Source organism: Quercus suber, unplaced genomic scaffold (genome assembly GCF_002906115.3).
Source record: "Quercus suber isolate HL8 unplaced genomic scaffold, Cork oak 2.0 scaffold_256, whole genome shotgun sequence".
NCBI lineage: Eukaryota > Viridiplantae > Streptophyta > Magnoliopsida > Fagales > Fagaceae > Quercus > Quercus suber.
This window is the reverse complement of record NW_027069712.1, coordinates 484974-497266: the sequence shown is the minus strand read 5'-3', so window position 1 is coordinate 497266 and position 12293 is coordinate 484974. Positions and strand designations below refer to the sequence as shown.

General features: G+C 37.0%; 1 protein-coding gene and 1 long non-coding RNA gene across 4 annotated transcripts; one reads left to right on the top strand and one right to left on the bottom strand.

The window, feature by feature from the left end:
* Positions 1-1345: 1345 nt before the first annotated feature.
* Positions 1346-10099, top strand: LOC112008808 (retinoblastoma-related protein). Of its 3 annotated transcripts, XM_024041149.2 has the most exons (19): positions 1347-1610; positions 1925-2067; positions 2391-2495; positions 2592-2734; positions 2825-2921; positions 3048-3094; positions 3801-3999; positions 4359-4425; positions 4573-4752; positions 4834-5027; positions 5126-6017; positions 6327-6489; positions 6611-6683; positions 7309-7485; positions 7573-7692; positions 7768-7912; positions 8022-8134; positions 9514-9629; positions 9729-10099. In XM_024041149.2, the coding sequence occupies exons 2-19, from the start codon at positions 1936-1938 to the stop codon at positions 9877-9879; spliced, it is 3114 nt and encodes a 1037-aa protein (XP_023896917.1). In that variant the 5' UTR covers positions 1347-1610; positions 1925-1935; the 3' UTR covers positions 9880-10099. The 3 variants fall into 3 exon arrangements, with proteins under 3 accessions (XP_023896916.1, XP_023896915.1, XP_023896917.1); XM_024041148.2 differs by having other exon boundaries at positions 1346-1610; positions 1929-2067; positions 2592-2921; XM_024041147.2 differs by having other exon boundaries at positions 1346-1610; positions 2592-2921.
* Positions 10100-11124: 1025 nt separating this feature from the next.
* On the bottom strand, positions 11125-12230 carry LOC136070737 (uncharacterized). The gene is made up of 2 exons (XR_010631972.1): positions 12093-12230; positions 11125-11996 (listed from the first exon to the last, which is right to left on the bottom strand). It is a non-coding gene; the product is annotated as an uncharacterized LOC136070737 (long non-coding RNA).
* Between the last annotated feature and the right edge of the window lie 63 nt (positions 12231-12293).

Sequence of the window (12293 nt, the reverse complement as noted above, 5' to 3'; positions counted from 1 at the left end):
TAATACCCTAAATTTTCACCCAATCAGAGGTTTCTAGCTCTTGCTGTGTGTGGCTGAACATTTTGACCAACCTATTTTAGCCCCTAAAGCTTGGCTGGCACCCTTGGCTGAACTTGGCTATTGGACACCACTAAGAACACCTTCCCAATGATTTGAAATGGTTGGGGAAGAACACCCAATTAGAATTGGTCAAAACATTTCCCTAATTGTGATTAAAGCATGTTATGGCTTTACCCAAGCAAAGGCTAACTAAAACATTACCCTCATTCAACATCTTGAAGGTCCAAAGCCTCAGCCATTAGCTAAAAACCAGTCATTAAACACACCCAATACTCACTATAAACCCCCTTCATCAGTTCAAAATGAATTAGCCACATTTTTTCTTTAGAGCTGAAACTTTAGAGAAAAAGCTCATTCAACCAGCAAAGATTCTCACTATTCTAAAGCTTGGGGGGTGGAACTATTATTATAGAGGAACTTTCCCTTTCCCTCTCACGAACTCACTCAATTGCCTCTTCTAGTTGTTTATGGGTCAAAGTTTTAGGTCTAAAGTTCTAAGTGTATTTTAGCATTTTTATTATTACAGTTTCGATTTATTTCTTGTTAAATCACTCTTAGCCTTTATTCATCATACATTTGGAATACTGTGATTAACTATCTACAAATAAGAAACTCAAGGGAAATTTTGGGCCCGTTCTTGAATTTTGGCCTTTGTCGCAAAAACATCACGATAATAATCATATCATTTTAAAGTTTTTTTTTTTTTTTTGGGTTTAAAAAATTACCATTTTAAAGTTGCATACAAAATAGGGATGGAATGAGTATAAATTTGAGTATAGCCATATATCAAAACAGTAGTTGGAGCCTTTAAAGATTCTCCCCCACACCCCCAAAAAAATAAATAAATAAATAAACGACACCAACCCCATTGGGCCCTATTGCTCACAAAAGTTTGGGCTGGGCCCCCTTTTCACATACCTAGACTAGGTTCATAACCAAAGGGCTTTTTCCAACTCCAAGCCCAAAAAACAGTTCCGTTAGTCACCGTCATCCTCGCCGTAACGATAGACTTCAATCACACACTCTCTCTCCATAACGGAGAAAATTTTGGCGGTAAATAGGAGAGACAAAGAAACCAAAACAAAAGAAAAAGAAACCAAAACAAAAGAAAAAAAAACCTAACCTTTAAACCACCATGACGTGTCAGATCCCCATTGGGCAACCTATGCATGTATGAGTGTCGGCCATGATGTTGATGATAACTGATAAGGATCATCCATGTGTGGATTTTTTCCCGCGCGAGACCAACCCACACTAGAGGGTTTCCCCCAAAAAAAAAAACACAAAGAAAGAGAGAGAGAGAGAGAGAGAACCCCTAAAATAGATGAGAGAGAAAGAAACGAAGAGAGAGAAAATTTAGAGGGAAAAAAAATAAAAATAAAAAAAGATAGATAGGGTTCAGAGAGAACTGAAAGAAAGAGTGTGTGAGAGAGAAACAAAAAACCCAAAAGCCTATTTCTGGTTTCGATCTGAATAAAAACGCCGTCGTATCTTCACTCTTCATACCTACAGTTTAGGTCAGAGAGATCCACCAGATCTATACCAAATTCGTAAGTTTTTTTTTTTTTTTTCAATTTTTTGTTCGTTAAAATCTAAATCTTGTTAATACTATTTTTCTTCAATGTGATTTTTTTTTTTTTAATAATTAGAAAGTATTTTCTTTGTTTTTTAAAATTTGCTTTAGAAATTCCGTAATTTTTTTTTTTTTGAATTTGGATTATGAGGTTTGAGTTTTTAAGGGTTTTGTGGACTCAGAATATTGACTTTGGGAATTTAAGTTTTTTAGTGATATTAGCTTCTTCTTTTTTATTAATTATTTGTGAAAGATTTGAAATTGGTGCATTATTGTGATGGATTGAATCAGCTAGGGTTTGGATGAGTCCAGCTGCATTGGAGAAGATGGAAGATGCTAAGCCTTCGGAAGCAGCATCGGCCAACAATTCACAAACAGATAGCGCCGCGGCTACTGTCGACCCATCTGAAGCTCGATTCTCCGACTTCTGCAAGGTCTTTTTTTTTTTTTTTTTTTTAAATTCTCTTGTTCATTGTTATCAATGTTATATTTCATTGTATGCGTTTAAATTGAGGTCCGCGCGGTTCAATTCTTTATTTGTTTTTAGTTTTTACTGCTTGCTTTCCCTAGCATTACTCAGTTTTTATAAGCGAAAAGTGAGTTTTCTGTGAATTTAGGCTTGCAAGGTTTATTTTTCTCTTCATTCCTTGTTATTAATGTTATATTTAAATTTAGGTTTGGTGGGTTTGTTCTATATTTTTATGTTATTAAAAAAAATGTGGGCTTTCTGTGAATTAAATATGGGTTTTGATGACAGAACGGAATGTTGTTGGATGAGAACACTTGCACGCAAGCTATGAAGCTGTTCAAAGAAACCAAACACCTTCTACAGACTAATGTTTCAGCTTTTGGCAACGGAACGGTATGTATTATTGGTTTGTATTGTCCCGTAAATGTGAAGATAAGGTGAGGAAAGGTCTTTATGTGAACTAACAGAATTGTGTTTTGTCTGTACCAGCTTGATGAAGCAGAAAAGTTTTGGTTTGCTTTTGTTCTGTTTTCTATTAGAAGGCTAAGTGAGAAGAATGGGGATAGTGAGCAGCAAGGGTCTAGTGATAATGGATATACGTTATGCCAGATATTGAGAGCTGCGAAGCTGAAGTATGTTTCTGATCATTCAAATTTCCTTTATTTTGTGATCGATCGCTTTTTTGTGTTTTGGGGTCATCCTCATATTTTTGTTTTACATAGCATTATGGACTTCTTCAAGGAGCTTCCTCAGTTTGTTGTCAAGGCTGGTCCAACTTTGAGTAATGTATATGGTGCAGATTGGGAGAATAGACTTGAGGTATTGGTGTGACAGAAATTTATGCCTATAATTAAAAATAAAAAAAAAATAAAAAATTTTGTTTAAATATGTGTCTGTTTATTTGGGCTTTTATTCATGGTTTTGTTTTCATTTTTCTCCGATCAGGCAAAAGAGATGCAGGCCAATTTTGTGCACTTGAGTCTACTAAGCCAGTGCGTATCTTTTCTTTTGCATCTTTTATTTGAAGTAATGACTTTAGTATCTGCTGCATCATCAATTGACCTTTTGTTTAAGATTTTGCCTTCTCCATTGAGTATACCACATGTTTCTGTTTTAATCCCTTTCTTTTTGCTTGAGTTGGTTTTACTGTTTTATATTGAATGCAAGAAGGATGAGACCAGGATGCAATTTAATACAGCTACTTCCAGAAGCTCTTATGTTAGTGGAGATCATGCAAATCTCTTTAGTTTTATTTGTGTATTTTTGTAGTCATGATGTGTGCTGAAGTATTGAGTGTCCATATTGAAATTAATGCTTTTGGTGAAAGGGGTAGTGCGCATTGACGATTGCCATGGTGGGTTATGGTGGCAATAGGTTGTGTAGGGCAGTGGTGGCCACATGGTGGTTCTTGCTTGGTATATGGAGACAATTTTGTGTCAAAGATTGGATTTTGTAAAGCTTTTGACTTTTCTTTGAGCTCCACTAATTACTTTGGAGGAACTCAACAGCTCTAGTGATATTTTTTTATTCTTATATGTTAAAAGTATTATTCTATTTCTGCATCTGAATTTCACTGTGCATATGATGAAACTTTCTTATATTGCAATACACAACTGTGTTTTTCAGTACTTTCTCTCTTAATAATTTTTCGAGTTCATGCATAAATGGCCTAATTATCTTACACATTAATAATTCAAGGTCCTACAAACGTGCAATCCGGGAATTTTTCTTGACAACTGAAGCAAATGTTGATAAGCAGTCTGCTGTTGCTAGTGCATCTGGCTATGTCTCGGACTACCACCGTTTTGGATGGTTGCTTTTTCTGGCACTCCGCGTACATGCGTTCAGCCGTTTTAAGGACTTGGTGACTTGCATGAATGGTTTGGTTTCCATATTGGTAAGTCATTTTTCTGCTTTACTCAAGTCCATTGCTTAGTAAAGTTTTGGGATGTTGTTCTGGTTAGGGGCATGAAATGTTATGTGTCATATTTTAAATGTTGCTATTCTGAAGCCTAGGAGAGGAGACAGTTTCGCTGTTGTTAGATTGTGTGGCAACATGAGCCAACGTCATAGATGGAGGATTAGAAAACAATTAAAGCTAAAGATTTTGTATATTGTACATTATGGTTGACAATTTGACCATGTTGATAATAATTTTTGGCTATACTTTTTACCTTTTTAGAAGATTGTGTGGTAATGTAGAAACAACATATCCAATAAGAGTGTTTTCTCACTGCTTATTGAAATCTGTAACAGGCTATCTTAATTATTCATGTTCCTGTTCGCTTCAGGAATTTCAAATTTGATGATTCTCAACTATTTGGTAATTCCTCATTTATCCCTTTTAGCAGATTTTGTTAGATTTCTTCTTCTTTTTCGGAAGAGATGTCTATTTTTGACATGATTCGTGGCTATCTGATCCCTTATTTTCCTTCTTCATCTGTGCTGATTGTGTTAATGTGTGGTTCAGTTAAGAAAGATGGCAAAGGTGTAGACATCCTTTCATCACTTTGCAACAAATATCAAACATCAGAAGATGAGTTGAGGAAAATAATGGAAAAGGCTAATAATTTAATAGCAGATATCTTATGTAAAAAGCCTCAACCAGCATCTGAGTGTAGAATTGGAAACTTGGAGAATATTGACACAGGTACACCCACACACACACATATTTTGTAACTATTGATTTTATAATTTAGGAGACGCTTCTGAAATTTTGATATTCATGCAGATGGTTTGTCATATTTTGAAGATCTACTGGAGGACTCATCTTTGTCATCCAGTTTAGGTATTTTAGAAAAGGATTATGACGGTGCAATTCGTAGTAAGGCCGAACTGGATGAGAGGATTTTCATTAATGATGAGGACAGCTTACTTGGTTCAGGGAGCTTGTCAGGAGGTTCTGTGAATATAAGTGGTGTGAAGGTATGTTTTCAATGAAGAATGCGTGTGCAAATGATGTCAATTTGAGTATTTGTGTTGAAGAAGATATGTTAAATATTGATATTTATTATTTTGTTCAGAGGAAATTTGATTCGATAGCCTCACCTGCTAAGACGATTACAAGTCCACTCTCTCCTCAGCGCTCTCCTGCATCTCATGCAAATGGAAATATGGGGTTTTCTAATTCAAAGATGGTAGCTACGCCTGTAAGCACAGCAATGACAACTGCAAAGTGGCTTCGTACTGTCATTTCACCACTTCCACCAAAGCCCTCAGCAGAGCTGAAGCGTTTCCTGGCATCTTGTGATAGGGATTTAACTGAGGAAGTAGATACAAGGGCAAAAATAATATTGTTTGCTACATTTCCAAGTACTGCTCAGGGAGAGCATTGTATGTCTACAAACCTGCAATCTGCAAATCTCATGGACAGCATCTGGGCAGAACAACGAAAATTTGAAGCACTCAAGTTATATTATAGGGTATTGGAAGCAATTTGTAGAGCAGAGGCCCAAATATTGCATGCAAGTAATTTGACAGCTCTATTGACTAATGAGAGGTTCCATAGATGTATGCTCGCCTGTTCTGCTGAACTAGTTCTGGCAACACATAAGACTGTTACAATGTTGTTTCCTGCGGTGTTGGAGAGGACTGGCATTACAGCTTTTGATCTTAGCAAGGTCATCGAAAGTTTCATTAGACATGAGGAATCCCTCCCGAGAGAATTGAGGCGGCATCTGAATTCATTAGAAGAACGACTTTTGGAGAGTATGGTATGGGAAAAGGGGTCCTCTATGTATAATTCTTTGACAGTTGCAAGGCCTAACCTCTCCGCAGAAATAAACCGTCTTGGACTATTGGCAGAACCAATGCCACCTTTGGATGCAATTTGCATGCACATTAACATGAATTCTAAATTTATTTCTGGAGGGGTTCCTCCCTTCCCTTCTTTGCAGAAGCATGAGACTTCACCAGGTAATGGTTTCTTTACTCCTTTTTAAGTTTTGCAATATTTTTCTCAAAGTAACATAATATGCAATGCACAAGTTCTTAACATCAAAAAACTTGTACTGTGAAGGGATGATAACTCATTGTGGTGTATGAAAATTTGTTGTTGCAAATGTAAGAGTTAAACTCATGGCATCTACCGCAATGGTTATGCCTTACTACCAAGCTGAGACACATGGGGATGTGCAGAAGTAGTTGGAATAGCTTTATTTTGTTGAAATAAATTGTGATATCAATTTGATCAACGTCTTACTCTATTAGCTAATTATTATTCAGGTCAGAATGGGGATATCAGATCCCCAAAGAGATCATGCCCGGACTATCGAAGTGTATTAGTGGAGCGGAATTCCTTTACATCACCAGTCAAGGAACGCCTCCTGGCCTTCAGTAACCTTAAATCAAAGCCGCCACCACCTCCTTTGCAGTCTGCGTTTGCTAGGTACTAATTAACAGAGATGTATTCTCAGGAGGCAGGAAGTGGTGAATCTAATTTATTTGCATGATTTTATTTGTGGCTATTCTCTAAATAGGGTTCTACATTTGGATATTTATGTGTGCAGTCCAACACGGCCAAATCCAAGTGGTGGAGGGGAGACGTGTGCAGAAACTGAAATCAATATATTCTTTAGCAAGGTATTAAGCACAATTCTGATGAAAATTATCGCTTTGTACACTAACTCAAGAGTCTAAGAGAACTTGCCAGATGGATGTATCATGAATATGGCTAAGGTTTTGGAGACAATTTGTCTCTCCGCCTTTCCTCCATGTTGTGTTGGGGACTCTTTGTGTGTGTGGGGGGAGAGGGAGGGGATTTGACAAATGATATTTATTAGACCTTATGAGGCCAGCTATCCATTTGGTGGCATATTTTATCTGGCCAAAAATTTTTTTAGCCATCCCATTTGAAGCTTTTCTGTGGAAAGATCATAAGTCTTCCTGTAGATGACATGTAGATCAAACTGTCAGCCATCTGTCTGGTCTGTGGTGGAGGATTTTGGAGACAATCTAAAAGTGAATGTGTTCTGTAATACTGTAGTCCCTATGCTAATTTCTGTGTCTGCATTTAATTTTGCACTATTTTTATAAATTTACAAATGAAATATTATGGTAAACATCTGTTTCAGTCATTAATTGTACTTGTGGTGAGTTTGCTACCTGGCCTCACTTTCTGGACTTAGTTAGCATTCAATTCCTCTGCTGCTTTACTTTCTTTTTGGTTATGCATTAACAGTTAAATGTTGTGTACTTGTGCTTCTAGATTACTAAGTTGGCTGCTGTCAGAATCAATGGTATGGTCGAAAGGCTACAACAGTCTCAGCAGATTAGGGAGAATGTGTATTGTCTTTTTCAACAAATACTAAGTCAGCGGACATCTCTATTTTTTAACCATCACATTGACCAAATCATCCTTTGTTGTTTCTATGGAGTTGCAAAGGTTTGCTATGATGAACTCATGAGAGTTTTTGGACTTCTGTTCAATCATTCTCCTTTTATCTTACTCTTGAGCTGTTTTTGCCTGCAGATATCTCAACTCAATCTGACTTTTAGGGAAATTATTTACAACTATAGGAAGCAACCACAATGTAAACCTCAAGTTTTTCGCAGCGTGTTTGTTGATTGGTCATCTGCACGGCGCAATGGGGTATGTGGTCTAATCTCTACTCTTTAGTTGTCAGTTTTCTAGATAAGTTTAACCCCCTGAACTGTTTGGAAACAGAAAACAGGACCAGATCACGTTGATATCATTACATTTTACAATGAAATTTTTATCCCCGCTGTAAAGCCTCTGCTGGTTGAGCTTGGCCCTGCTGGAGCAACTACAAAAACTAACCGAGTTCCTGAAGTCCACAATAATAATGATGGTATACTTTTGTTACAAATTTATATGTAATTGTTAAGCTCATTTGATTGCAAATGCCATCCTGCTTGTCATTGCCTGATATGCCTCTTTTGTCTTTCTTGGCTGATTAGCTCAATGTCCTGGATCGCCTAAAATATCTCCTTTTCCAAGTCTCCCTGATATGTCTCCGAAGAAAGTATCAGCTACACACAATGTGTATGTCTCTCCATTGCGATCATCCAAGGTACTTGTATGTTTCTTTAGGTGTTATTAGGAGGATATTTGCTCCTTTTCCTTCTTGATCAAATTTGTCGACCTCACATATTGATGAGTCCCCTCTAGCAAAAGACAAGCAGCATTCGGAGATGAGTATTATTCTTCATGTGTTATGTGAAGTCATTTTAGATATATTTGACATTTGAGTTCATGGGCATCTTTCATCAGAGGGTTGATTATGCAATTCCGTTACATTTTCAGTTTGTTAGAACCTTGAGTCACAACCACCCACCCCCCCCCCCCCCAAAAGCTGATTTTGTTTCACTTAATTTCGGTGTGAGAATTACCAATTGAATGGACATATGAAATATATATATATATATATATTTCATAGTTAACTGTTAAGGGGGTGTGTAGATTTATATGAATTCGGTGGCATTATTAGAAAGCAAATCAACTGCTTTTTTATGTAGAAATTTCCCTTCATCTATTATCTCATTGATGGGCAAATAAATTTGTAGGCTAGGCATGGAAATAAGTGTGTAGAACTTGTGTTTCTTACAATTTCCTTGGAACAAAAAATTTAAGCTCTACACAATGAATTCTTTATAGGAAGGAGTATGTTCAAAATGGCATTTTTGTGGAGGGTGTTGAGATTCCACTTCTTGGACTAAAGTTGGTGTTTTTGAGATCTTCAAACCGGAGTTTCCAGTGGATGTTGAGGGTCCTTTTAATGGGCAAGGCTTGTGTCCGGTGAAAATTTTCACTGGACACAGCAGGATTTGGACACGTGTCCAAGATCTAACGTGTCCAGTGAAAACTTTCACTGGACACAAGCCGGTCCCCTTTTAATAGAATTTGATCAATGTCCTCTCTCTCTCTCTCTCTCTCTCTCTCTACAATCTGAGATGATGATTTTCATGTCTTTTTTATGTTTTAGTGTAGCATTTGACCTTCACCTATATTTTTTTCTTCCAAAAAAAATGTATTTATTAAAATAAAAAAGAAAGGTTATGTTGATGATGAAGCATCCATAATAAGGAATTGTTATGGGTGCTTGATGAAATATTTGATTGTTATTTGACCACCTAAATGCTGTGATGCATTTCTTGTTCTCATTCAACATTGAATGCTAACAGTGATAACTTATTTCCTTTGGATCAATATTATTTTTTAGCTTCCTCTGTTGATTGTGATGCTGATACTTTGACCAAACCCAAAAATATAAAATATAAAATGTTGGTGATAAATAATGCAGTGACTGTGCTCTCAAAGCAGACTTGAATCAAAATAACTTGAATCTGCAAATACCCTGTTCTTAAATTAGGAGCTAAGCATCCTTGGACTAGTTATTGATTCCTTATGCTGACCAAAAAATAAAAAATAAAAATTGAATTATGTCTGCAGATGGATGCTCTGATATCACATAGCTCGAAAAGCTATTATGCTTGCGTTGGAGAGAGTACACATGCATATCAGAGCCCTTCAAAAGACCTGACTGCCATCAATAACCGCTTGAATGGGTATGCTTTTCTATATGCTTCAACTTCTAAGGTTTGAGGCTTTTTCCCGTTATTGTACTATATTGACCATGTCCTCATCTGAATTACTTATTTCTTCAGTACCCGGAAGCTTAGAGGCACCCTAAACTTCGACGATGTTGACGTTGGCTTGGTTAGTGATTCTATGGTTGCCAACAGCCTCTACCTTCAGAATGGGAGTTGTGCATCCTCATCAGGTGCACCACTGAAATCTGAGCAACCTGACTCCTGATTCAATGGACTACTGTCCTTTTTTGTAAATTCTTGTTCTTCTCTCATTTCTTCACTTATTTAATCTATACTTGTTTAGCTTATGATGGGGTGTTGTGTGAGCGGTGAGTTATTGTAGAATGGCTGCCACCACCCCCATGTGCTTATGTAAGTTAGGTATGGAGCTTGAAAAATGTAGTGGCTCTAATTGACTAATTTAATAAAAAAAAAATTTCTGCTTATTGTGGTTGTAAGTATATTGTTAAACTTTCTCCTATTAGTGCCTATTTCCATATGGGATTTGGTGTGACATAATTTGTCCGGTCATTGTAAACAGCCAGACCCTAAAATCATGTTTGTGCTTACTTCTCTTCCCTGATTGTCTTGGAGGTATAACCTATGTATGCACATACCAGCAGCTAAACCTTTCACATTATTCACATTATTTTAGCTGCCTCTTTACTCAGAGAAAAGCCAAATGGCACATTAATATGCACAGTTGCCTTGGCCTGTAGGCATCTCGTGGAACAGAACACTGCTCGCATGCCCTTCCCACCACCCCCAAAAAAGGAGAAATTATAAAGTTCTCATGATAGACAAGTGATGTGGTCTACTATTCCAGTAAAAGACTCCCACTTGTTTAAAATTGTAGACTTTTAAATAAAAACTAAATACTGACTTAGTAATTTTAAATATGTGAGTCTTTTATTGGAATAGTAAAAAAATGACGTTATCCAATAAATTTGAAGGGCTTTGAAGAGAAACCTTTTCCAACAAAAAGTTTGAGTTATCGAAGAAACATTGCTTTATAAATTATAACGAGATACTAAAACCACCAAAAAGTTTGAGGCAGATGTAACGAAATAGAATCACCTATTTCTTCATCTTTCTTTTTAAGGCTTCTACAAGTTTTTTTTTTTAAAATGGTATTTTTAACTTATCGAGTCCTTACAAAGAGAGTATTATTATTCACTATCTAGAAAATATGAAAGAAAACTGTAGTAGCGGAAATTTTAAAAAAAAAATTTATATTTGTTAACTTTTTAAGTTGGTAGCTTGCCAAACAATAAAAATCGAATTCCTCGTTTTATTTTTTCCAACATAACAATAAGTCAGAACCAACACTACGTTAACTTTCATGCAAAATCCAAAAGGTTGCCATTGTTGAAAGAAAGCACTAAAAGGTTAAAAAACAATTTAGAACAATGAACAGACGAGACAACTTAAGACAAGACAACAGTAGGAATCTAAAAGCAAACAAGTGACATGCAGCAAACCAGGCCAAGCAGATGATCTACTGATTCCCATTAGAAAATGCATTAAGATAAGTGTCCCTACCTCACAAATTATTTAAGATAACTTAGCATGCCTGAGCATGTAAAAGCACCATCCTAACTACCGATTTCTCACCATTCCCAATTGTTGTCCAGTCAACGATAAGTCAGCTTTACAGGTTGGAGCTCCCATTTCTTAAAGGACTACTTTGGTGTTTAGCAGAGACACACTATTAAGCAATTGAGCCAACTATTTATATGGTATTCTGTATGAAGCAAAAACCTCACCAAGCAAGGCATAAGCTTCTACTAGGAGACAACCCACTACTTTGTCCCTTCTTTTTTCCATTTTTTACGTTAAGAAAACTTAGGATATGACCATGAGAGATTGAGAGAGATATCTTCTCATACTCCGGTCAGGGAGAAACCCATTCGAAGTAATGGCAGAGGGCTCCTCTAGTGACAGTCCAGTTCCGCATCCAAAGAAAATGCACCCTTGCTTTGGCCCTGGCTTCTGATCATCGCTCTGCTGCTCTTCACCCACAGTAACAATAAGGGTGATGCTGGAAAATAGGAATCTGCATGTCTTTCGGTTTTTGGGGTTGATTAGGGGAAAAGGACACTTGGTCTGGGGACTGCTTCCACATCAATGAATGATCAGTTGTCTGCCACATTAGAGAGTTTGTAATGGAGAATTTGAATCCCTGCGCATTAGAAGCACAAGTAGGCGAGCAGTGTTTCTGGCATCATCCAGGCCACAGTGAGCACGGCCCTGCCATACCAATCCTGCCATCTCAACTGCCTCCTTAAGATTGCACCCACACCACCAAAAACCTCATGGAAAGGAACCTTCAAGTTGATCCATCTAAGAAAACAGCACCAACAGAGAAACTGAATCACATGATATCAACATGCAAAGAGTTCAAATAAATGATATTTATTTATCTGCATAAATATTTACCGGTTAAAATAAGGAGGCTTCCTAATCTTCTTGAATCGACACTCAGATTCCAGCATCCCCGACAATCCCAATTTGACCATGTCACCACGGCAAAATTGGCGTTCTTTATCCCCTTCTCCTCAAGCCATTTATCATGCCTAAGGAATTCAATTGGTAATTCTCACACCGAAATTAAGTGAAACAAAATCAGCTTTTGGGGGG